We start from the raw sequence: 25,931 nt of genomic DNA, 5'->3' as shown, positions 1-25,931 counted from the left end.
CTACCTTTTGAGGTATGGAAGGGGCGAGGAGGGACGACCCAATCCAAAAAAAAATTGAGGGAGGGGGAGGGGAGGGGGGCGAGGGGCAATCCAATGGTTACACATGACTGAATCGGGGGCTGCGCGGTTGGGCCGGTCGACCGGCGCTGCCATTCTTCCTTTGGGCTGAAAACAGGCCCCGGGCCACATCATACCATAACTTAACAGGCGAGCCCCCTAAAAAAAACTGAACAAGCGAGTCAACTATGGCCCAAAGCAAGCACCAAGCCCAGTCACGAGATACTTCCACGACCCCCATTTTTACCAAAACACCCCCGTTCGCTCACGCGAAACCTAGCTTCCCAAAATAAACACCACGTGAGCAACCGCACCCTCTGCCGCCCCTTCCCTCCACCTCTCCCTCCTCTCTTCCCCCCGAAAACTTCAAATCACCCGGCAAAATCCAAACTTTTCCCCAATCTTCCGCCGCACGGTGCCCTCCCCCGCGCCCGCTCCTCCTTCCCTCCCAAGGAGCCGCCAAATCCTTCCCAATTCGAAATCTTCCCTCCCGATCCCACCCTATAAACCTCCTCCGCCCCCCGCCCCCTTCCCCCACACCACAACCACCGCCAGTCCAATCTCCCAAATCCCTAGCAGAAAATCCTTCCCACCTCGAGGCCAGCGCCGCCGCCGCCGAATTCCGAAGATGCCTGCCGCCCTCTCGATGGTGCCCGCCTGCGACGCGGAGGAGCCGCTCCTGGCGGAGTCGTCGGACCGCTTCTCCATGTTCCCCATCCGGTTCCCGCAGATCTGGGAGTTCTACAAGAAGGCGGTGGCCTCCTTCTGGACCGCCGAGGAGGTGGACCTCTCGTCCGACGCGCGCCACTGGGACACGACGCTCTCCAACGACGAGCGCCACTTCATCTCCCACGTGCTCGCCTTCTTCGCCGCCTCGGACGGCATCGTGCTCGAGAACCTCGCCTCCAGGTTCATGTCCGACGTGCAGGTCGCCGAGGCCAGGGCCTTCTACGGCTTCCAGATCGCCATCGAGAACATCCACTCCGAGATGTACTCCCTGCTCATCGAGACCTACATCCGCGACGACGTCGAGAAGGACCGCCTCTTCCGCGCCATCGACACCATCCCCGCCGTGCGCCGCAAGGCCGACTGGGCGCTCCGCTGGATCGACGGCGGGGAGCGCTTCGCGGAGCGCATCGTCGCCTTCGCCTGCGTCGAGGGCATCTTCTTCTCGGGCTCCTTCTGCGCCATCTTCTGGCTCAAGAAGCGCGGGCTCATGCCGGGCCTCACCTTCTCCAACGAGCTCATCTCCCGCGACGAGGGCCTGCACTGCGACTTCGCCTGCCTCCTCTACGACATCCTCCGCGGCAAGCTGGACGAGTCCCGCGTCTTCGAGATCGTGTCCGAGGCCGTGGACATCGAGAGGGAGTTCGTCTGCGACGCGCTCCCCTGCGCGCTCGTCGGCATGAACGGCGACCTCATGAGCCAGTACATCGAGTTCGTCGCCGACCGCCTGCTCATGGCGCTGGGCTGCAAGAAGCTGTACAACGCCACCAACCCGTTCGACTGGATGGAGCTCATCTCGCTGCAGGGCAAGACCAACTTCTTCGAGAAGCGCGTCGGCGAGTACCAGAAGGCGTCCGTCATGTCCAACCTCAACGGCGGCGCCGCGACCCAGCACGTCTTCAGCATCGACGAGGACTTCTGATCGGCCCGATGATGATATGCAGTCTCCATTACCAATAGCTCGCTCGCTCGCTCGCCCCCCGCGTCTGGTTGCTCCCCCTAGTCCTAGTAGTTGTAGCGGTGATACATGTGTGCTGGGTGCTCCACAATGTTTTTATTTACTGTTATTTTGCTGTCTCTTATTGGTGATGTACTGATGTATTGTAATGAATCAAGGTATTACTTCTGAATAAATAAACATCTTGTGCTGCCCCTGTTCGAGGAATTGTCTCTGCATAACCATGCCAACCTGCGCACAGGGCGTTCGACGAAACGCGCGTGCCGGTCCGTGGGCGCGCGCAGGGCGTTCGACGAAACGCGCGTGTCATCCCGTGGGCGCGCAGGGCGTTCGAACAAATGCCTCGTGGATAGGGTTCCCAAGGATTAGGTAGGGTTTTAGTTAGGGGCGCAGCGGGACCAATCCTCTATGGCCCGATTGCGGCGCGTCAGACGTGATGCTTGCTTGGCCCCACTGTTTTGCACGAAATCTTGGCTTTTTTTGCACGAAATCTTGGCTGTTTCGTCGCAGACTTGGAGTACAATACTGTATCGGCCTACAATATCAGAGACGCTTGGATTTATTTGGTTGTTACGTAGCGGAGGAATCTACCGTATGGAAAACGAGATCTTGGGCAGTAACTTTGGGCCCAAAAGCAAGATCCTCTGGACGTGATATGGGCTGGGTAGTAAGCAGTACTGTACCAGTACACCAAATGCAGGTTTGCGTGACAACTGACTGACAAGTGACAAGCGATCGGGCACTTTGTTGCGAGCGAGGCACAAAAGTGGCCCCATGTTTCTACGGCGGCCGTGCGAGCACGTCGACGGTGAAGCGTACCGCTGCGACTCATCTGCCTGTTCCGTCGATGGAGAGGAGAATCAGCCGCGCACACCAGACCAAACGCGGCGGGAACCGGTGGCGCCAAAATGGTTTCGCGCGATCGAAGCGCGCGGCGCGGCGCGGGGTCGGGTCCCCTGCCCTGCGAAAACCGGGAAAAAGCAGAGCATCTGTTCGGCGTAGTGCTACAACACTTTCTGGACCTTTTATTTTTATTTTCCGGGCTAGACATTTTCTCTTGAGTGGAGGGCTAGCCATTTTTCATGGATTGAACAATGGACCAATGGCGAGCGATCGTCCAACATGTGGATTCGAATTTTGGAGGCAATTCTTGGTCAGTAACACCTCATGACTCTGCCAACGTAGCCCATTCTTTCTTACTTCAACGGTGACAAAAGGCCGCCTGTTGTTTCAACTCGGCATCGCTTTGTTATCCTTTTCTTCCAGAAAAAAGATAATTAACCCTCGTCCTTTGCAATAGAAAAATGCACACAACCATATATTGCCTTCATCCTAATAAAAGTTGTCTTAAATTTATAGATACAGATGTATCTAATACTAAAACGTGTATAGATACATCAGTATCTAGACAAATCTAACACAATTTTTATTGGACGAAGAGAGAAAATCCAACAACCAAACAAATTCAACTTGGAAAAGAAAAAACCAAGGTTGTGTGCTTAGCGACAGTCGCTCCATCAGACAACCACTAACCCTGTGGTAAAACGAAAAGTATACTACTCCTAGGTTAAGCCTTCAGGAAGAAAACGTTGTGCGTGCGCTGATGATGACGAGCACAACCATAGGTCGGCCTCGAGATTTTCATCCCCAAAGCCAAGCTTTCATCCATTACCTTTAGCAAAGACACACGCAGACGCACATCGACATAGGCTAATCAGAGATCTTGTGTTTCTATCAGAGTGCTCATACTCGTCGTTGAAGACGCCTATACCATCATCTATCGTCTGGCCATCGGCGCCTCGATAGCAGGATGCCACTGGAGGAATACCAAAAGAAAAAGACGTCCTATACCGCTTTGCCTCCACCACTGACCCATCATCATACCACTTTCGATCCAACAACATGCAAGAATTATCACCTCTATAGGAGCCACCGTGCGTAGCACCTGCCGACAACAAGTATGACTTGGCACCTGATGGTGTCCCGACTAGAGGGCCTCTCACCACGACGGCTTCCGACCAGGTGGGCCGGGCCCAGGACCCCTTTTGTCGGTTTAGGAGTGGGCCATACTAGATGGCCCATGAAGTGAAGACGGAAGGCTTCGGAAAACCTGTCGTGTATCCCAAGATGCTGGATTCATTAGAGACCCTGTTTCTTCGTAAGTAGCAAATTAGGATGGTGTAACCCTAGCCCCCCTTCCTGGTATCTATATAAACCCCGGGGGAAAGGTACATAAAGAAGTAAAGAACACACAACAATTTCAGAGTAGGACATCAGTTTTGTACTCAATCCAACGCTGTAACCTCGTGTCCTTGTTACTGCAGTGCCTAGATAGTTAGCTTGGGACTCCCTATATCCTAAGATCTGTCAGATTTAGTTCCATCATTGGTGGCCCATGTAGATCCCGTTAAGCGATCACCATGATACGATGTGGATCAAGATTAACTAGCAGATCGGTGCCGACGCGACCTCGTGCCGAGGTAGACCTTTGTCTTCGGCTGCATCCCTCTCTTCTCTGACTTGACCGACCACCTTGGCCAGGTCGAAACCCTCGCTCCAGGCCAGATCATTAGATTCGACGACATGGAGTACACCACGGATGTCCTCAGAAAGCTAGTCTTCACGAGCTAGGCATCACACCAAGCCAAGGGTCAACTCAAATCACTGACTCCGAGCCCGATGCTTAATTCGGCTCAGGACGTGCGTAAAAATCCCTCACGTGACCCGACCTTGAGTCGGAACCTAATGTCGCCTCCCACGGCCCTGATGTCGCCTCCAGGAGCACCACGACTCCAGGAGCACCACGAAACCCTATTTCCACCGCCGCCAACCTTCTGTACCCAAGAGATCCCATCGTGGGGCATTTTCTGGAGCTCCGCCAGAGGGGGCATCGATCACGGAGGTCTACATCAACTCCATGGCCCCTCCGATGATGGGTGATTAGTTTACTTCAGACCTCAGGTCCCATAGTTATTAGCTAGATGGCTTCTTTCTCTCTCTTGAAATCTCAAATACAAAGTTCTCCTCGATCTTCTTGGAGATCTATTCGATGTAACTCTTTTTGCGGTGTGTTTGTCGAGATCCCATGAATTGTGGGTTTATTGTCAAGTCTATCTATGACCAATATTTGATTCTTCTCTGAAATTTTTTATGCATGATTGGTTATCTTTGCAAGTCTCTTCGAATTATCAGTTTGGTTTGGCCTACTAGATTGATCTTTCTTGCAATGGGAGAAGTGCTTAGCTTTGGGTTCAATCTTGCGGTGCTCGATCCCAGTGACAGAAAGGGAAACGACACGTATTGTATTTTTGACATCGAGGATAAAAAGATGGGGTTTATATCATATTGCTTGAGTTTATCCCTCTACATCATGTCATCTTACCTAATGCGTCAGTCTGTTCTTATGAACTTAATACTCTAGATGCATGCTGGATAGCGGTCGATGTGTGGAGTAATAGTAGTAGATGCAGGCAGGAGTCGGTCTACTTGTCACGGACGTGATGCCTATATACATGATCATGCCTAGATATTCTCATAATTATTCATTTTTCTATCAATTGCTCGACAATAATTTATTCACCCACCGTAATACTTATGCTATCTTGAGAGAAGCCACTAGTGAAACCTATGGCCCACGGGTCTATTTTCCATCATATAAGTTTCCAATCTATTTTATTTTGCAATCTTTACTTTCAATCTATATCATAAAAATACCAAAAATATTTATCTTATCATTATTATCTCTATCAGATCTCACTCTCGTAAGTGACCGTGAAGGGATTGATAACCCCTTTATCGCGTTGGTTGCGAGGTTCTTATTTGTTTGTGTAGGTACGGGGACTTGGCATGCGGCCTCCTACTGGAATTGATACATTGATTCTTCAAAAACTGAGGGGAAATACTTACGCTACTTTGCTGCATCACCCTTTCTCTTCAAGGGAAAACCAACGCAGTGCTCAAGAGGTAGCATGGTCCATCACCGCGGGCTGCAACTTGCACTTGCGTTGCTCAGGAAAACGGTCCTTCCGAAGGTGTACCCATACCAAATTGCCTTGCTCGAACACCAGCTTCTTCCTGGTCTTGTTTACCCGCTTCGTATATTGCTCAGTCATTTTCTCAATGTTCTCCTTTGCCTGGGCATGAAGTTTCTTGACAAAATCAGCACACTTACTTGCATCAAGGCTAGTTCATTCCTGCAGTGGCAAAGGCAAGAGATCGATGGGAGCAATAGGTTTGAATCCATAAACAAGTTCAAATGGGAAAAATTTAGTGGTCGAATGTACTGCTGTTATACGCGAACTCCACATGAGGTAGGCACTCTTCCCACATCTTCAAATTCTTCTTGAGGACTGCTCGCAGCATCATGGACAATGTCCGGTTGACAACTTCAGTCTCCATCAGTTTGTGGGTGGCATGTCGTGGAAAATAGGAGCTTGGTGCCAAGTTTTCCCCACAAGGTCTTCCAAAAGTAGCTCAGAAATTTGGTGTCACGGTCTGACACAATCGTGCGTGGTACTCCATGTAGCCGCACAACTTCCTGAAAAAGAGCAAGCAATGTGTGAAGCATCATCGCTCTTATGACATGGGATAAAATGTGCCATTTTGCTAAAACGATCAACTACCACAAACACCGAGTCACTCCCCCTCTTAGTCCGTGGTAAACCAAGAACAAAATCCATAGAAATATCTTCCCACGGAGTATTCGGAATAGATAGAGGAGTATATAAACCATGAGGATTCAAGCGGGACTTAGCTTTGTGACAATCTCGCATCTCATCACGTAGCTTCCACGTCACGTCTCATTCGCGGCCAAAAGAAGTGATCAACGAGCACACTTTAAGTTTTCTTGGCTCCAAAATGTCCCATGAGACCACCAGCGTGAGCCTCCTGCAAGAGCAACAAACAACATCTGGGATGCACAATTTGTTAGCTCGAAATAGAAATCATCATGCAAGTGAAACTTCTCCCATCCCTTTCCCTTGTTCACTTTGAAAATGGTGTTGCACTTTGAAAATGGTTCAGAAAAGTATGAGTCATTAGCATACAATTCTTTGTTGCTTTCTAAACCAAGGATTTTAACATCAAGTTGGGAAAGTAAAATGTGACGTCTAGACAATGCGTCGGCAACAATGTTTTCCTTCCCTTTCTTGTACTTGACAATATAAGGAAAAGACTATGAACTCACTCCATTTTGCATGTCTATGGTTTAGTTTTAGTTGGCCCTTTAGATGCTTTAAAGATTCATGGTCAGAATGTATTACAAACTCTTTTGGCCACAAGTAATGCTGCCATGTTTCCAAAGATCGAACAAGTGCATACAATTCTTTATCATAGACAGAATAATTAAGAGTTGGACCACTAAGCTTCTCACTAAAATAGGCGATGGGTTGACCTTCTTGCATTAGTACTCCACCAATGCCAACACCACTTGCATCACATTCAATCTCAAATGTCTTACCAAAATCAAGAAGTGAAAGCAATGGGGCTGATGTCAATCTCATCTTCAATTCTTGGAAGGACTTGTCTTGGGCATCACCCCATTGGAATGGAGTGTCTTTCTTCGTTAACTCATTCATTGGTGCAACAATGGTGCTGAAATCCTTCACGAACCGGCGATAGAAACCTGCAAGTCTGAGGAAGCTACGTACTTGGCTCACATTTTGTGGAGGCATCCACTCACGAATAGCCTTGATCTTCTCTTCATCGACCTCCACACCTTTTGCTGAAACAACAAAGCCAAGAAACACAACCTTGTTTGTGCAAAATGTGCACTTTTCCACGTTAGCATACAACTTTTCCTCCCATAGGACAGCAATCACATATTTTATATGTACAACATGATCCTCCAAAGTTTTGCTATAAATCAATATGTCATCAAAGTAAACCACGACAAACTTGCCAATGAAGGATCTAAGCACATGATTCATCAATCTCATGAAAGTACTAGGTGCATTTGTTAATCCAAAAGGCATAACCAACCATTCATACAAGCCAAATTTTGTCTTAAATGCAGTTTTCCATTTGTCACCCTCTTTCATTCTTATTTGGTGGTAACCACTTCGCAAATCAATTTTGGAAAATATGGTGGAGCCACAAAGTTCATCAAGCATGTCGTCGAGCCTAGGAATAGGGTACCGATATCTCATAGTTATGTTGTTAACGGATCTACAATCAGTGCACATGCGCATGGTACCATCTTTCTTTGGAACTAAAAGTATGGGAACAGCACAAGGAGAAAGACTTTCCCTTACATACCCTATGTTAAGAAGATATTCTACTTGCCTCTGAATTTCCTTCGTCTCCTCTGGGTTTGCTCGATATGGTGGACGGTTTGGTAGTGGGGCGCCCAGAACCAAGTCGATTTGGTGCTCAATGCCCCGCTTCGGTGGCAAACCAGGTGGTACCTCCTTGGGAAACACATCCTCATACTCCTGCAAAAGATTAAGAACAACACTAGGAAGAGTTGAGGGTAAGTCGTTAGCAGCCAATAAAGTTTCCTTGTACAGGAGTACAAAGAATGGAGCATTAGGTTATCTCAATTCCCGCATATGCCTTTTCCTAGCTGTCATAACTAATCCCTCTTTTTCCCGGGGCTTGGTCATATTTGGCTGTGGAGCTTTTGGCTGTGTAAACACTCCCTCACTATGTTGGTGGCTCACCCGTTGTGTATGATCACTCTCTCCCTTTTTCTTTCCTTTTCTTTTCATCTCATCAAGATAGACTTCCTCGGGTGTCATGGGCAGCCAAGTGAACTTTTCTCCTCTATGGACAAAACATAAGCAATTCGCACGCTCGCTGATTTGCACATCATGGTCATGCAACCACGGTCATCCAAGAAGCAAGTGACAAGCGTGCATCGGCACCACATCACACTCAACATCATCTTGATATGTCCCTACTGAAATTGGTATTCGCACACTGCTAATCACCTTAATTGCGCCACAATCATTCAGCCATTGCATGCGGTATGGATGTGGGTGACGTTTTGTTTGCAATTGAAGCTTCTCGACCATCTCCGTGCTTGCAATATTGTTGCAGTTGCCACTATCAACAATAACTCGACATATCTTTGAGTTGATAAGGCAACGGGTGTGGAAAAGATTATGTTGTTGCCCCTTTTCCTCCTCCACAACTTGGGCGTTAAGTGAATGACAGACAACCAAAGCTTCTCCATCAAGTCCCTCATGAGATAAAGTAGTTCCTCCTATTTCCCAACCTTGCTCCTCTTCCACTTCATCATTGCCACCTTCATGGTCACTGTCAGACTCCCATTCACCTCGTTCATTGAGGATCATAGTTCTTTTGCTGGGACATTCCGAAGAAATATGACCTCTTCCTTTGCATTTGTGGCATTGAATGTCGCTGTTGCGTGTAGAACTCTTTTCTGGAGGTGGAGCAGAGGATACTCCTACTGTAGCTGATGGCCTCTTATCTTGATTGCGAATAGCAGGTGAGGAAGCCCTCGAGGCATGTGGGTGCCTAGGTGGCGCACCCTCAAACCGAGAACCATATGGCTACTGTGTTCGCTGCCATGAGCGTGTGGTGGTGCGGCCTTGGAACGCACGAGTACGACCATTACGCATATTCTTCCTCTCAACTCTTATAGCTTGATGTACCACATCTTGTATTGTATCATAAGGAAACATCTCCACAAAATCTGATATTTCACCATTCAGCTCATGTAAAAATCTTGCCATTTCCGCCTCATCATTTTCACGGGTTCTTGTCCGAATCAGCAACACCTCCATCTCTTTATAGTACTCCTCAACAGTGCGGGAACCTTGAGTGAGCCCCTGCAACCGCTTGTACAATTGCCTCACATAGTATGATGGAACAAAATGACGCCTCATGACTTCCTTCATCAAGGTCCAACCGCAGATATGATTATTGCCTGACATCAAACGATTGTCTTGCACCTGATTCCACCATGTAAGAGCATAACCAGAGAACTCCATAACAACAAGATCAACTCTCTTGGCTTCAGAAAAACCATGTATGTGAAAGATTTGGTCACATTTCTCTTCCCACTCAACATATGTATCCGGGTCCTCTTTTCCCGTGAATGATGGCACATGTAGCTTCACTCTCGCTTGGTTGTCACGGTCATCCTGATCACGATGGTCATAATGATGACCATTGCGACCAAAAGCAGCACCACGGCGAGGCGAGGAGTAGGGTTCATAGTCCCCCATGCCTTCATCTTCGTCACCATGCTCGGAGAGATCTTCAAGGAAGATGACATCATCATCATGTGCTGCTCGTCGCCGGTGATCAGCAGCAAACCCGCGGGGGTCATGGACTCGCCCGCGAGCTTCTCCTCCATGCAGCCCACCCTCACGGGGGGCAGCAAAGTCGCCACGCCTCCGTTCCGCACCAACAACAGGGGCGTCGTGTGCAACCCCTCCTGCCGCTCTTCCATGACTGACACGTCTCCGTCGTATCTACTTTTCCAAAATCTTTTGCCCCTGTTTTGGACTCTAACTTGCATGATTTGAATGGAACTAACCCGGACTGACGCTGTTTTCAGCAAAATTGCCATGGTGTTATTTTTGTGCAGAAATAAAGGTTCTTGGAATGACCTGAAAATCAACGGAGAATTATTTTGGAATATATAAAAAATACTGGAAGAAAGATCCACGTCAGGGGCCCATACCCTGTCCACGAGGGTGGGGGCGCGCCCTACCCCCTGGGTACGCCACCCTACCTCGTGGGCCCCCTGATGCTCCACCGACCTCAACCATGACTCCATATATTCACTTTCGGGGAGAAAAAAAATCAGAGAGAAGGATTCATCGCATTTTACGATATGGAGCCGTCGTCAAGCCCTAAACTCTCTCAAGAGGGCTGATCCGGAGTCCGTTCGGGGCTCCGGAGAGGGGAATCCGTCGCCATCGTCATCATCAACTTCCCTCCGTCACCAATTTCATGATGCTCACCGCCGTGCGTGAGTAATTCCATCATAGGCTTGCTGGACGGTGATGGGTTGGATGAGATTTATCATGTAATCGAGTTAGTTTTGTTAGGGTTTGATCCCTAGTATCCACTATGTTCTGAGATTGATGTTGCTATGACTTTGCTATGTTTAATGCTTGTCACTAGGGCCCGAGTGCCATGATTTCAGATCTGAAACTATTATGTTTTCATCAATATATGAGAGTTCTTGATCCTATATTGCAAGTCTATAGTCACCTATTATGTGTTATGATCCGTTAACCCCGAGGTGACAATAATCGGGATACTTACCGGTGATGACCGTAGTTTGAGGAGTTCATGTATTCACTATGTGTTAATGCTTTGGTCCGGTACTCTATTAAAAGGAGGCCTTAATATCCCTTAGTTTCCAATAGGACCCCGCTGCCACGGGAGGGTAGGACAAAAGATGTCATGCAAGTTCTTTCCCGTAAGCACGTATGACTATATTCGGAATACATGCCTACATTACATTGATGAACTAGAGATAGTTCTGTGTCACTCTAGGTTATGACTGTTACATGATCGATCACATCCGGCATAATTCTCCATCACCGATCCAATGCCTACGAGATTTTCCTATATTGTTCTTTGCTTATTTACTTTTCCGTTGCTACTGTTACAATCACTATAAAACCCAAAATATTACTTTTGCTACCGTTACCTTTTACTACCATTACCACTACTATCATATTACTTTGCTACTAAATACTTTGCTGCAGATATTAAGTTTCCAGGGGTGGTTGAATTGACAACTCAGCTGCTAATACTTGAGAATATTCTTTGGCTCCCCTTGTGTCGAATCAATAAATTTGGGTTGAATACTCTACCCTCGAGAACTGTTGCGATCCCCTATACTAGTGGGTTATCAAAAACATTTTCTGGCACCGTTGCCGGGGAGCATAGCTCTATTCTTTGAGTCACTTGGGATTTATATCTGTTGGTCACTATGAGGAACTTGAAAGACGAAAGAACCAATATTTTCCCTCAACTATGAGGGGAGGTAAGGAACTGCCATCTAGCTCTGCACTTGATTCACCTTTTGTTTTGAGTAAACTTGCGACACCTACACATGCTATTGATTCCGATAGGTCGCATGTTATTGATGATGCCACTTCTGCTATGCATGATACTTATGATGAAACTACTTCTATGCTTGATAATACTGTGCCACTTGGTGAATTTCTTGATGAAAAACTTGCTAGGGCTAGAGAGAATGAAATTATTGAAACTGATAATATTGATGAAAGTGATGATGAAGATTCTCCCCTAGATATGAATTGCCTGTTGTTCCTGAGGGTTATGTTATGGATGAAGAAATTGCTAGAGACTTTCTTGCCTGCAATGATAGATCCGATCTTAAGAAATTATCAGCCAAGCTTAAAGAAAAGTCTTTGAATGCTAGAATGAAATATGAACCTGCTTATGCTACTTCACCTATCTTTATTACTGATAAGGATTATGATTTCTCTATTGATCCTGATATAATTACTTTGGTTGAATATGATCCTTTTTATGGCTATGAATCTGAAACTGTTGTGGCACATCTTACTAAATTAAATGATATAGCTACCCCGTTCACTAATGATGAGAAAACTCGCTACTATTATATCCTTAAATTATTTTCGTTCTCATTAAAGGGTGATGCTAAGATATGGTTTAATTCTCTTGATCCTGGTTGTGTGCGTAGTCCCCAGGATATGATTTACTACTTCTCTGCTAAATATTTCCCCGCTCACAAGAAATAAGCTGCTTTAAGGGAAATATATAATTTTGTGCAAATTGAAGAAGAGAGTCTCCCAGAAGCTTGGGGGAGGCTTCTCCAATTACTTAATGCTTTGCCTGATCATCCTCTCAAGAAAAATGAAATACTTGATATCTTTTATAATGGACTAACCGATGCTTCCAGAGATTACCTGGATAGTTGTGCTGGTTGTGTTTTCAGGGAAAGAACAATTGATCAAGCTGAAATTCTATCACCTAACTGATTCCTTTGTGAGAAGGTTCAAATTTTCATCTTCACGTAATTCTCACATTGTCCTGTTTGATCTTTATGATAAATCTTATACAATGGACTTAGAAGATTTTACCACCGCTTGTAAACTTCCACAGTGGGGTAATGTTAGTGAACCTCGCAAATCTGAATTTAGAGTTTTTTTGCTAGTATAACTGTGGGGGAATCTAGGGATGTGACACAAGCCACCATAGGGAGCATTCATTTTCCTGCTATACATTATTTTGCTCTCTTCATAGGAAGGTGCATAAACGGTAAAGATGAAGCATGTCACATGTGTGTACCGGATCTTAGCGTTCTCAGGAGCACTTTTTTAGGAGATAAACAATACAACTTGGGGGCTATTGTTGCACGTAGGTTGCATAATAATCCTATTCATGGAGATTTCTTTGGTGGAATATATGCAACTCGTATAGCTAAATTTCTTGAGATACCCATACGTGGATATGATATTGAGTTGCCTCCTGCTTATTTAGATTATGATGCTATGGTTCGTCATCAGTTTGTTGAGAGGAACGATTAGTTCCTCCAGTACCGACTAATCTTTGACAGATGACGCACCTATCACGTCGCTCTCCCTGCTCCTACTTTCTTTGACTTCCAGGCAAAAGGGAGATATGTTATAACCAGGGAGGAGGCAACCGAGTACGAGAGGAGGGCGGAGACAGCTCGCCTCCAAGCTGCAGCTCATCAGGCAATTGCCGTTGCATCTCAGTACGACCCCAGCTACAACTTTGGATATCCGCCAGGCCAGCCGTGGCCATAGACCAACTTAGGCCAAAAGCCTAAGCTTGGGGGAGTACGTATTTCTCACCGACATTACATTTATGCTCACACACTCATGCAAGTTGTCGGTGCTCATACTTTTTCATTGTATCATCCATGCTAGTTTATTTCCCTTTTATGCTTACTTCTTGTGTGTTTGATAAACCTTAAGAAAAACAAAAAAATTAGTTGTAGCTTTTAGTTAATTTACTTTCCATGCTGTAGTAGTAATAATTAAAAAGAAAAACCAAAAATATTTCTTGTTCTTCTTTTGCTTGTTGGGAGCTTTCCGTGTAAATAGTTTTGTTTCTTTTCTTTGAGGGTCGAGAGGAGAAGACCATAATGAAAATGTTGAGTGGCTCTTATATGCATTATTGTTGATATAACAAAGAGCCCATATTACCTTGTCTTCTCTCTTGAATTGAATGCTTGCAAATTCCAGCTTAGTCCAATGCACGTGCACTATTATTATTATCCACACTATTCGGTCGTGCAAGTGAAAGGCAATAATGATGATTATATGATGAACTTATTGAGATGAGAAAAGCTGGTATGAACTCGGCCTCTCTTGTTTTTGTAAATATGATTAGTTCATCGTTCCTGATTCATCCTATTATGAATAAACATGTTTGCAATGACAATTAGAGATTGTAGTTGCTTATGCCATGCTTAATTAGCTAGGAGATTATAATGGTTTACCTTGCGTGCCAACATGCTATTAAAATGGTTGTGATGTGGTATGATAGGGTGGTATCCTCTTTTGAACGATTTGAGTGGCTTGACTTGGCACATGTTCACGCATGTAGTTGAAACAAAATCAACATAGCCTCTACGATATTTATGTTCATGGTGCATTATATCCTACTCATGCTTGCATTCGGTGTTGATTAATTTTAATGCATGTTCATGACTGTTGTCGCTCTCTATCTGGTCGCTTCCCAGTCTTTTTCTAGCCTTCACATGTACTAAGCGGGAATACTGCTTGTGCATCCAACTCCATAAACCCCAAAGTTATTCCATATGAGTCCACCATACCTACCTATATACGGTATCTACCTGCCGTTCCAAGTAAATTTGTATGTGCCAAATTCTAAACCTTCCAATAAACATTCTGTTTTGTATGCTCGAATAGCTCATATATCAACTAGGGCTGTCAGTATCTTCCATGCTAGGCGGGTCATTCTCAAGAGGAGTGGACTCCGCTCCTCACTCACGAGAAAATGGCTGGTCACCGGGATGCTCAGTCCCATGCTTTATGCAAATCAAATCAAAATAACTGCAAACAAAACTCCCCCGGGACTCTTGTTAGTTGGAGGCACTCGTTGTTTCGAGCAAGCCATGGATTGATGCTTGTTGGTGGATGTAACACCCGGATAATCAAGCTACAGTAATCCCCTACTAATGATGCCAAGTCATCACTGTTATTATTGCTAATCTCACTTTGATTCGAAACCAATTCAAATTCAATTTTAAAATAAAGTCAAATAAATTATTTCTCCAAACAGTAAAAAAAAGTTCGCTGGGTTGCAATTTTTCACTAACTATATGTCATGAGTGATTCAACATCATTTGAGATAGCTAAATTCCCTTGGAAATTAATGTAGTTCCAAATCAGCATTTTTAAATGCTTTTCCATTTGTGAAAAATCCAAAACAATTCAAGCTCCTCCCAAACTTTTTGTGGCAGGGGCCAAAAATTTTAATGTATTTATTTGGCCAAGTCCCACATTTTAGAGAACTCCTTTTGGCAGCTCAAATAATGCATAGCATTTTTTTGTAAAAAGAAAATAGAAAAGGCCACTGTGCACTGGCCTAAGTGCACAGTGCCTAGAGCCCAGCCCACCACGGCCTCCTCCTTCTCCCCCCATTCTCTGTTCAAGCGACCGAGGCGCACCCACCGTCGCCGACAACGCTACTGGGTGGATAAGGCTTCCACCGAGCCCCCCCAGATATCCCCCACCTACCTCCACTCACTCCCCACTCCATCTCGACCGATCTCTCTCTGCTCACCCCTCGCCCGAGCGAGATCGCCGCCGAAGCCTCGCCGTAGGCATGGCCCCGACCACCGTTCGCCGAGTTGTCGAGTCCCCGAGCTCCCTCTACGTCGTCCTTGTCGACCCCACGCTTCAGGATGAGCTGGAGTACCCTACAGCGGCTGGGTCAAGATTTTCCCCAACCTCGGTCTCCACCATCTGCCACGATCGATTCCGCCTCCCCTCTGCGCTCCCGTTCACCCGAGGGCCTCCGTGTGCCGCGCCGTAAGCCTCCGCACCCTCCTCCTTCCTCTAGTTCCTCCTCATGCACCGTAGATGGCTTGCGGTGCCTCCGTCGCCATTGCCACATGTGGCCTCGTCCGCGAGCTCGTTGTGCTCACCCCGTCCATCTCCGAGCCAAGCCATGGCCTCCGTCGAGTTGCTGGAGGTCCGTAGAGCCCGCTAGCGCCGTTTGTTAGCTAGAACGCAGCCTGTAGCATGGTTTTCGGAGATGCCCGTATTCCCGCGCCGCCCACGGTCGTCGTTGAGCTCCACTCCGGCCACCCCCGCACCTCGGATCACTCTAGATCGACGCGGGACGATCTACTCATTCGAACACCACCGAGAACGCGCGGAATGGTGCACTGTGCAGGAAATCCAAACAACTCCGGCGAACTTCCACCGCGGGAATGGTTGCCGGCATGATTCCAATGACGTCACCGACGTGGCACCCGCGTGGCACCGCCTAGGCCACTGACTGGTGGGCCCAGGTGCCCCACTTTGACCAGTTGACTGAGGTCAACGCTGATTGGGCCGACTTCTGTCACAGACATGTGGGCCCCCACTCTGATAATTAGTTTAATAAACGAATTTATAAAAACAAGTAACTATACTAGCCTAAACACTCACTGACATATGGGGCCCACACCCCTAATTTTCTTAGTTAGATTAGTTTAATCCACTGTTAAGCTAACAGAGGCTGACACGTGGGTCCCGCTGGACCCACGGGTCAGGTTTGACCTGGTCAGCCGACCTGTGTTGACTGTTGACATCACCGACACGTCATGCTGAAGTCATGTCCCTTTTCTGTTAATTCTATTAATTTAAATAATTTCAGAAAACATTTAAAACTTTAGAAAATCACAGAAAATAAAGCGTAGCTCGGATGGAAAAACTTTATACATGAAAGTTGCTTAGAAAAATCTAACGAATTCGAATACACGGTCCGTTTACCTGTCAGATGCCTCTAACTACCTGAGCATGGAACAGTCCCCCTCTGGTCATCTGTCTGACACAGGTCCGGAACCGGGAAGTCATTTCCGGTTGAATTCCCCCTTCACCTTTATCGTGTATTCATACATTAAGTCACCCCCAGCGCAACATATTGCCATGTTATGCTTTGTGATGCTATGCTTGCTTTATATTTATTGTTTCTTCCCCCTCTTCTCTCCGGTAGACCCCGAGACCGATGCCGCCCCTGTGATCGACTACGTCGACGACGACCCCTCCTTGCCAGAGCAACCGGGCAAGCAAACCCTCCTTGAGCATTACGATATCGCCCATTTCTTTCCCTCTCATGCTTCCAAGAACTGCTATTGCTTTCTGTATGATCCTACTCTGATGCATAGCCTGTTTCTGTTACCTGCTTTCATGCCTTACCCGCTTATCCTAAACTGCTTAGTATAGGTTGGTTAGAGATCCATCAGTGACCCCCACCTTGTCCCAGTTGCCCCGCTTTATGTTCGATGACTCGATCAACGTGATCGATGTCCCGGCCCCGGCACCGCACATCACCTCCCTAGTTGTATGGCTCTGCAGAGTTACCATCGAGTGCCGAGGGTGGATCCTCTTACATCACTCCTGATGAGATCTCTGTAGTGTAGCTATACGGTCGAGGTCATCGAGGGTGATTTCCTCCTTAACCACTTCCGTTACGGCTCTGTCATGCAACCCCTCAAGTGTGAACCTCGAGGGTAGATCCTCTTACGTTCACCTTGATGATAACATCGAGTGGATTTCACCGGGGGTGATTCCTTGGGTTTTCCCTTGGTGTTAGACGCCTAGTTACTATGATTACTATGACTTTACACTGAACCATGTTAGTAAAGACGGGTCGACCTTGAGGGGTACCTGCGCGAGCTTAATAGCGAGTGATGTGGAGTCGGGTTGACCTGGAAGGTGCCCGCAAGATACTTACGAGGCGTGGCCGGGCATTCTTAGCCCTTGCCGCAAGTACTCGAGACGGGGTGACGGGGTCACATCTTTCATGAGTCTCTGCTTGTTACCGCGTGCTCCTAATCCACTATGATTTGGATATTTGATCCGAGGGGCCTCTGGCCTGATAGCACTAACCATCACGTGGGCATTGTATAGGCGTTCTGCGTCGTATGCATCAGCCGAAGCTTATTAGACGTCAGCGACTGAGCGGCGCGCGCCGGGTTGGACTGGTAAGCTCCTGCCTTTTTGAAGGTGGTAGCTATGTCTGCTCACCGGCCGCCCACGCAACGTGTAGGAGTTCCCGAGGCGATGGCCCATGACCCGTGGGGGTATAGGTTTAGTCCGGCGTGCTGACCTCTCTATTATGCCTAGGTCGGGTTGCGGTGTATTGTTTGGCCGAGGCCGGGCATGACCCAGGAAGGTGTGTCCGGCTGGAGTTAATCGAGCATGGTGGGTAAGTTGGTGCACCCCTGCAGGGAAGAAAACATCTATGGATAGCCTGTCCTACGGTAACGGACACTTGGAGTTGTATCCCGATCGATACCACTAGAACTGGATACTTGTGATGAGAATTGGATTGTGATAAGAAATGGATAGTATGGCTTTGGGATTGCTTTCTCGCAGGGAGTCGAGAAAGGATCTCTGGCCGAGGTTGATAACACTACTACTTTACATTATGTTGATATGTACTCTTCTATATGCTGCAAGATGCTTGAAGATGCTAGTCTTCAATAGGCTAGGCTTTCCCCTTCTTTCTGGCATTCTGCAATTTAGTCCACAGATATGACCCATTCCTTTGATACAGATGCATACTTAGTTTAGATCGGATGTAAGTCTTGCGAGTACTTTGGATGAGTACTCACGGTTGCTTTGCTACCTCTTTTTCTCCCATACCCGATTGTTGCGACCAGATGATGGACCCCAGGAGCCAGACGACGCCACTGACGACTACTACTACCCTGAGGGTGCCTACTACTATGAGAAGACCGCCGACGACCAGGAGTAGTTAGGTGGCTCCCAGGCAGGAGGCCTTGCCTTTTCGATTGATGTTGTTTTTGTGCTAGCCTTCTTAAGGTAAACTTGTTTAACTTATGTCTGTACTCAGATATTGTTGCTTCCGCTGAATCTGATGTATTTGAGCCCTCGAGGCCCCTGGCTTGTATTATTTTAATTTGTGTCTAGAGTTGTGTTGCGATATCTTCCCGTGAGTCCTTGATCTTGATCGTACACATTTGCCCGTATGATTAGTGTATGATTGAATCGAGGGCGTCACAAGTTGGTATCAGAGCCGACTGCCTGTAGGATCCCCCTTTCCAACTCCTTGGCCGAAGTTGAGTCTAGTCATCCAAAATTGTTTTACTAACTTGGCTGTGTGGCTTACGGGCCCATGTCGCCATTGGGTGGTATTAGGATCTTTCATTCCTCGTCTATACTCTGGGACTCTATTCTCTCTTCTATTCGGGTTAAATGAATTTACTAACTACATTAGGTTCTCGTAACGACTTTCCCCGGAGAGCCCCTTCATTCCAGATGGTTGCCCGCTTCACCAGAAGACTTCGAAGATATTCTCCGATCTACTCCCGAGAACTTGTGTTGATTTCTTTTGCAATCCCTTAACACCGTTGAATCCTTATGGATAACTGTGTACCCTCGCCGTTCATACTTTCATCCCTAGTTGTTCTTGTTATTACAAGATACCCGAAAGTATTCTTCGACTTTCAAGAATCCTTTTTCCGACTGCCATGCAACTCTTTTCCGCCTGAATAACCCTACGAATAATTCCTCACACTTATCAGGGGTTCGTTCATCCCTAGTTGCTTGATCATATGTCTCACAAAATTCTTCGAATGCAATTGGATCTCCTGAAGATCCTCTGCAGCCTAGTCCTCCCGAAAGTCTTGTCTGCCTGCATTATGGTTAAATCCATATGTCCAGCAATATTCATTAACATCCTTTGTGAAAGGAATGATATGGTTGACTAGAGGGGGGGGGGTGGCTGAATAGGCAACTATCAATTTTTAGCTTTTCTTTAACAATTTAAACTTTGCATCAAAGTAGGTTGTCTAGATATGCAACTAGGTGAGCAACCTATATGATGCAACAAGGATAGGAACACAAGCAAGCAAGTGATATGAAACAAATAAGCTTGCTCAAATAAAGGCACGAGATAACCAAGAGTGGAGACGGTGGAGACGAGGATGTGTTGCCGAAGTTCCTTCCTTTTGAGAGGAAGTACGTCTCCGTTGGAGCGGTGTGGAGGCACAATGCTCCCCAAGAAGCCACTAGGGCCACCGTATTCTCCTCACGCCCTCACACAATGCGAGATGCCGTGATTCCACTATTGGTGCCCTTGAAGGCGGCGACCGAAACTTTACAAACAAGGTTGGGGCTCTCTCCACAACTTAATTGGAGGCTCCCAACGAAACCACGAAGCTTCACCACAATGGAATATGGCTCCAAGGTGACCTCAACCGTCTAGGGTGCTCAAACACCCAAGAGTAACAAAATCCACACAAGAAAGTATGGGGGAAGCAAAAATCCTTTGGTGGAAGTGTAGATCTAGGTCCCCTCCTTCAATCCCTAGCAAATCAACAAGTTTGAGTGGCTAGAGAGAGAGAGATTGGGCAAGAGAGCTTGAAGTGCATTAATGGTGGAGTGAGAGAGGTCAAAGGTGAGAGTGGTAGGTGGGAGAAGCTCACTTATATAGTCACCCACAATTCCAACCGTTACTGCGTTTTTTGCACTGCAGCGGTACAACCGGTCCTCGTCCCGGTACAACCGGGACTCACGGTGTATCTGCAGAACCCTACCAAGCGGTACAACTGGACAGGCGGGCGGTAGTACCGGCTAAGAAAAATAACCGGACTAACCGCCTGGCCACCGCACAACCACCGCATCAAAACAGGAGCTTGACCGGTACTTGGGCGGTGCCTGGCCGGAACAACCGCATGGCCTTGTTCTCTTGGGCGGCTTAGTTCTGAGCGGAAGAACCGCTCGGACCACCGGTGGTACCGGTCATCGTGGAACGACCGGACCAACCGGGCCACTACCACCCAAGAACCGCATCAAAACAGAAGTGCGAGCGGTACTTGAGCGGTGCATGGATGGAACCACCGCCCCAGCATTTGCAGAGCATGGTGGCGGTATCACCGCCCGGAGGCAGCGGTACAACCGCTCGAGCAAAGCTGGTGAGCGACAAGACCCAACGGTACAACCGCTCCAGAGAGCGGTACAACCGCTGGGCAGAAACAGTTAGCAAGAAGGATAGGGGAAGAGACAAGGAAAAAACTCTCTCTCTCACACACCCGAGGAAGACAAAGTAGGGGTGATGAACGTGTACGTGAAAATATTCCCCCATTGCTTTCTAATGAGGATTCCCTCTTGATAGTACGGGTTCCCTACGACCAAAGAGAATAAAAGCGTAGAGGACACGTCTTCGATCTTTTCCTACGAGAGGCAATAGCAATCCGATGTAAGCCTAAGCATCGAGAACCTGAAACGTATAGCACACGATTAGACCAACAAAGGGTTGTCATCATCATCCAAAACATAAAGAAGGGAAATGCCCTTTCAATCTCCCCCTTTTTGGTGGATGATGACAACAACACGAATTGCAAGAGATAAGTCAAAGAAATCTAGATGGAACTCCCCCTGAAAATGTGCCCCAATAGGAACTAGCTGATAGAAAGCATGGGCACACTTTCAAGACTAGACTCCCCCTAGATTTTGTAGACTCACCACTCTGACAATATAAAGCTTAGAGTGCAATAATAACGATAATGACATAACATGAGTAACAGGTCTCACAAACAGCTAGGAACGAAACAAGTCCACGAACAAAGACCAACACGAGAAAACAAGAAAAAGAAAAACCCATCCCCGAGACCTATAGAACCCTCTCCCCCTTTGGCATCAAGACACCAAAAAGGAAAAGAGCAAAGCTAGCATCCCAAAGCTCAGGCGTCCTCCTCTGACTCCTCGGTCGCATCTGGATCCTCATCATCAGAGTCGTCATCCTCGTCGTGATTAGATTCTTCCATGGCATTGTCAGCTGCTGCAAACGAGGAGGATGGCTGGGGAGGGGCTTCATCATCAGTCCAGGTGCTATGGGTAGATATCCAACGCTCCTCTGGGGTGATGCTCTTCTCAGAGCCACTCTGAACCGGCATGTTGAGGTGCTTCATCATTGCAATTTGGCAACGTCGTGCAAGCTTCTCATTGACATGTGCCTCATACATCCTCTTCTGGATTTCAGCCTGGAGACAAAAGGTCTTCTTCACCTTGGCAGTGAGTTTGGACACCCACGAAGGCTTGTCCCCTGGCTCCAGCTCAAAGTACTCATCGTCAAAAGTAGCATAGACATCCTTAGGAGCATTTGAAGGGAAGCGAGGCTCGGCATGCTTCTTCTTCTTAAGAAGCTTGACCTCATGAATAGTGAGGTTGTCTGGAGAAGTGAGGAGCTCTCCAGGATGACGAACAGCCCACACAGAGTTCAGAAAGCACATGATAAACGGAGCATAGATTGGGACTTTACGGTAGATGACCATGTTGTACATCTCATGCCACATCCAATTTGACACATCAAACGTTGCCCCTGTCCCCGCCATGGTCTTCATAGCAACCATCAAATCAACCAGATAACCATGAATCTCATCTTGATTACCCACCTTGGGCAAGAGCACATTGCAGAACACTCGGTGCATAATGTCATAGACCTTCTCCAAATCCTTGGATTCTCCAATAATCCCACGGCACCGAATGTACAGAGGGGCAAGCTTCTCCTTAAGCATGGACTCAGGAAAGTCATGAGGACGAATGCCACCCCTTCCTTCCAGACCGGTATCCTCGTACCCAATAGCATTGCAGAATGCCCTCCAGGGAACGTGAAACAATTCATCACGACACATGAAGGTGAGAGTGCGCGCATCATCTTCCCCAAAATGAACCGTGGCATAGAACTGATGGATGAGTTGAACATCAAAGTCACAGTTGACTGACATGAGCTTGACAAGATCAAACTCCTCGCAGAGAGCCAGCGCCTCACCAAAATACTCCATGTTGTTCCTCCAATGGTCAAGATCAATTGTCCACTGCTTGGCATATCTGTTCTTGTTGTGCTCAAAGAGTTCATGAACGATCCGCACTTGCATCTCATTCCGGAACTAAACGGTGGTCCAACAGGGAGCAATGTGAACCTCATACGGATTCTTTGATCGGAAGGCTTCCCAATCCTTGGCTTTCCAACGATGCAACGACATAACCACACGTTGCTTAGCAGCTGCAGACTTTTCATGGCGAGTGGGCTTGGTGTGAATCACAAATTCTTCTTCATCATCAGACACAACCGGGCGCAAGGTCCTTCATGCCCTCTTCTTGGTATTGCGAGGGGCAGAGCGAGAACTAGAGCCCCCTGAACACACACACACACACACACACACACACACACACACTAAAAAGCACACAAAACCCAGAAAGGATGATAGGATTGCACACACCAGCAGAAAAGGAACATGTTGCGGCAATAGAGAAGATATAACAGTGCTGGGTGGTTGATATACTCCGGTTGTACCGGTTCCTCCGCCAGTAGTACCGCTCCAGCAGTTGTACCGCCCGTAGGGGCGGTAGAACCGCTGACAGTGGCACTAAAAGGGGAGATAGGTCTAACCGAGGCATACTGAGGGAGTCCTGGATTAGTGGGTGTTCGGGTAGCCGGACTATACCTTCAGCCGGACTCTTGGACTATGAACATACAAGATTGAAGACTTCGTCCCGTGTCCGGATGGGACTTTCCTTGGCGTGGAAGGCAAGCTTGGTGATGCGGATATTCAAGATCTCCTACCATTGTAACCGACTCTATGTAACCCTAACCCTATCCGGTGTCTATATAAACCAGAGGGTTGTAGTCCGTAGGCAATCAACTCCATACACAACAATCATACCATAGGCTAGCTTCTAGGGTTTAGCCTCCTTGATCTCGTGGTAGATCTACTCTTGTACTACCCATATCATCAATATTAATCAAGCAGGAGTAGGGTATTACCTCCATCGAGAGGGCCCGAACCTAGGTAAAACAAAGTGTTCCCTGCCTCCTGTTACCATCCGGCCTAGACGCACAGTTCGGGACCCCCTACCCGAGATCCGCCGGTTTTGACACCGACATTGGTGCTTTCATTGAGAGTTCCTCTGTGCCGTCACAATCAGGAAGGATCCCTCCTCCCGTCTTTAAAGACGGCGCCGTTGCTAAGGGAGCCTTGGCTGTCGGCCAAACCCTCTGGCTAGGTGGTTTCCTCATGACCGCCTGTTCGGCTGTTGCGCCGACGGTGACCTCTCGGGTCATCAAAAGCAACCTACACGTCAGCTCGGAGCTCTTCGAACAGCTAGATCCAATGGAGCTCTCTTCCGTAAATAAGCTCTTGGATCGCATCGCCGCCCTGGGGGTCGCTACGGATTACGACCAGGTTGGGCTTAAACCCGATCTAAGAGAAATTAACTCTCCCCAAGTCACCCACCACGTTGCCGTGGTAGAGGCGCAGTGCGGCGACCCTTCATCTATTTTAAGGACTAGCTACGTCCGAATTCCTAACTCCTCCAAGCCGGATACCCGCGGAGAGGAGGATGTAACTCAAGACCTGAGCTTAGGATCAGGCAACGAGCTAGATTCGTTGGACAACATTCAAGAATCCGAACTTCAGAGTTCGGAAACTCTTCGGCCTCCGAATCTTGGATTGGGTGAGGTTTCAGATTCAACGACACCCGCCCACCCGAACATAAGCGATCTCTCCCAAATCAGGCAGAGGCCCGAGGAAACAGTACATCATTACTGGGCCAGATTCCTCCTGGTCATGAACAGGATAAAGGATTGCCGCGAGGGAGAAGCAATCTCAATTTTTTGCAGTAATTGCACGGACGAGGGAATCCTTAACGCCGTAAGTCGTCGTGATATTACACGCTTCGCTGATTTGGCGTCCATAGTACAAAAATACTGTGCGATGGAAAGCGCCCGGAAAACCGAAATAAAGTTTTGGGATAATCCGGCCTTGAATAGTAATCCCGTCCGAACTAAGAGGGTGCATCATCATAGGACACCCGGGATAAACACCAAAAAGCCAAAACCCTCTACAGGGCATGGAACCGTACTAGAAAGGTGGCTTGATGGACCCTGTAGAATTCACAGTATAGAGGACGCCACACCAACTCACTGCCTTAGAGCATGTTGGATACTCCGGCAGGTGGCCAAAATTGGCAAGGACCTCTTAATTCTGGAGGCCGCAGAAAGCCAGCCCGAGGACACCAGTACCGCTCTCACAGTCTTCGAGACTTTCACATCAAACAATGTGCGAAAAAGAACACTCCACAGCCTCGCCGAAGTCTATCAAGTTGCAACAATAAATCCATGGAGCGACACTGCCATTACCTTCAACGCAAGTGATGAACCTAGATTCTGAACAACCCGAGCACCAGCCGCATTGGTCCTCAGTCCCATAGCGGACGGCTTTCGCCTCACCAAGGTGCTCATGGATGGAGGCAGCGGACTGAACCTCATTTATGAGGAAACCCTTCAAAAAATGGAAATAGACTGGAACCGCGTCGAGCGAAGCAGCACAACCTTTCGAGGAATAATCCCCAGTCGGGAAGCGCGCTGCACAGGAAAAATCACACTAGATGTGGTGTTCGGCACGCCGGATAATTACCGGTCCGAAGAAGTCACGTTTCAGGTGGCCCCGTTTAAGAGCGGATATCACGCTTTACTAGGGCGGGAAGCATTCACAATCTTCCAAGCAATACCCCATTACGGGTACATGAAGCTTAAGATGCCTGGGCCGAATGGAATTATCACTCTAGCTAGTGATTCGGACATAGCACTCCGCGCCGAAAACAAGACGGCCGCATTAGCCCTTGAGGCGCTATCCGAAGCCTTAGCGGCTGAGGAACTGACCGCGCTGCGCTCCACGGTTAACAGGGATGATGTGATACTCGATAAGAGATCCAAATCCACATCCTTCAAGCCAGCCGACGAAATAGTCAAATTCTAGGTCCATCCAACGGACCCCAATAAAACAGCTTCAATCGGGGCACGACTGAACCCTGATGCAGACGCCGCACTGCGAGAGTTCCTACAAGAGAACTGGGACATCTTCGCCTAGCACCCTTCAGACATGCCAGGGATCCCACGCAGGCTGGCCGAACACAGCTTAAATATCCTAAAAGGATTTAAACCTGTCAAACAAGCCCTTCGGCGTTTTTCCGAACCC

General features: G+C 47.6%; 1 protein-coding gene across 1 annotated transcript; it reads left to right on the top strand.

The window, feature by feature from the left end:
- The first annotated feature begins 385 nt into the window (after positions 1-385).
- LOC125520349 (ribonucleoside-diphosphate reductase small chain) lies at positions 386-1,944 on the top strand. Its single transcript, XM_048685243.1, has one exon. It carries the CDS (start codon positions 686-688, stop codon positions 1,703-1,705), a length of 1,020 nt encoding a protein of 339 aa, XP_048541200.1. The 5' UTR covers positions 386-685; the 3' UTR covers positions 1,706-1,944.
- The last annotated feature ends 23,987 nt before the right edge of the window (positions 1,945-25,931 follow it).

This window comes from Triticum urartu, chromosome 7 (assembly GCF_003073215.2).
Source record: "Triticum urartu cultivar G1812 chromosome 7, Tu2.1, whole genome shotgun sequence".
Lineage (NCBI taxonomy): Eukaryota > Viridiplantae > Streptophyta > Magnoliopsida > Poales > Poaceae > Triticum > Triticum urartu.
This window is presented reverse-complemented; position numbering and strand designations above follow the sequence as displayed.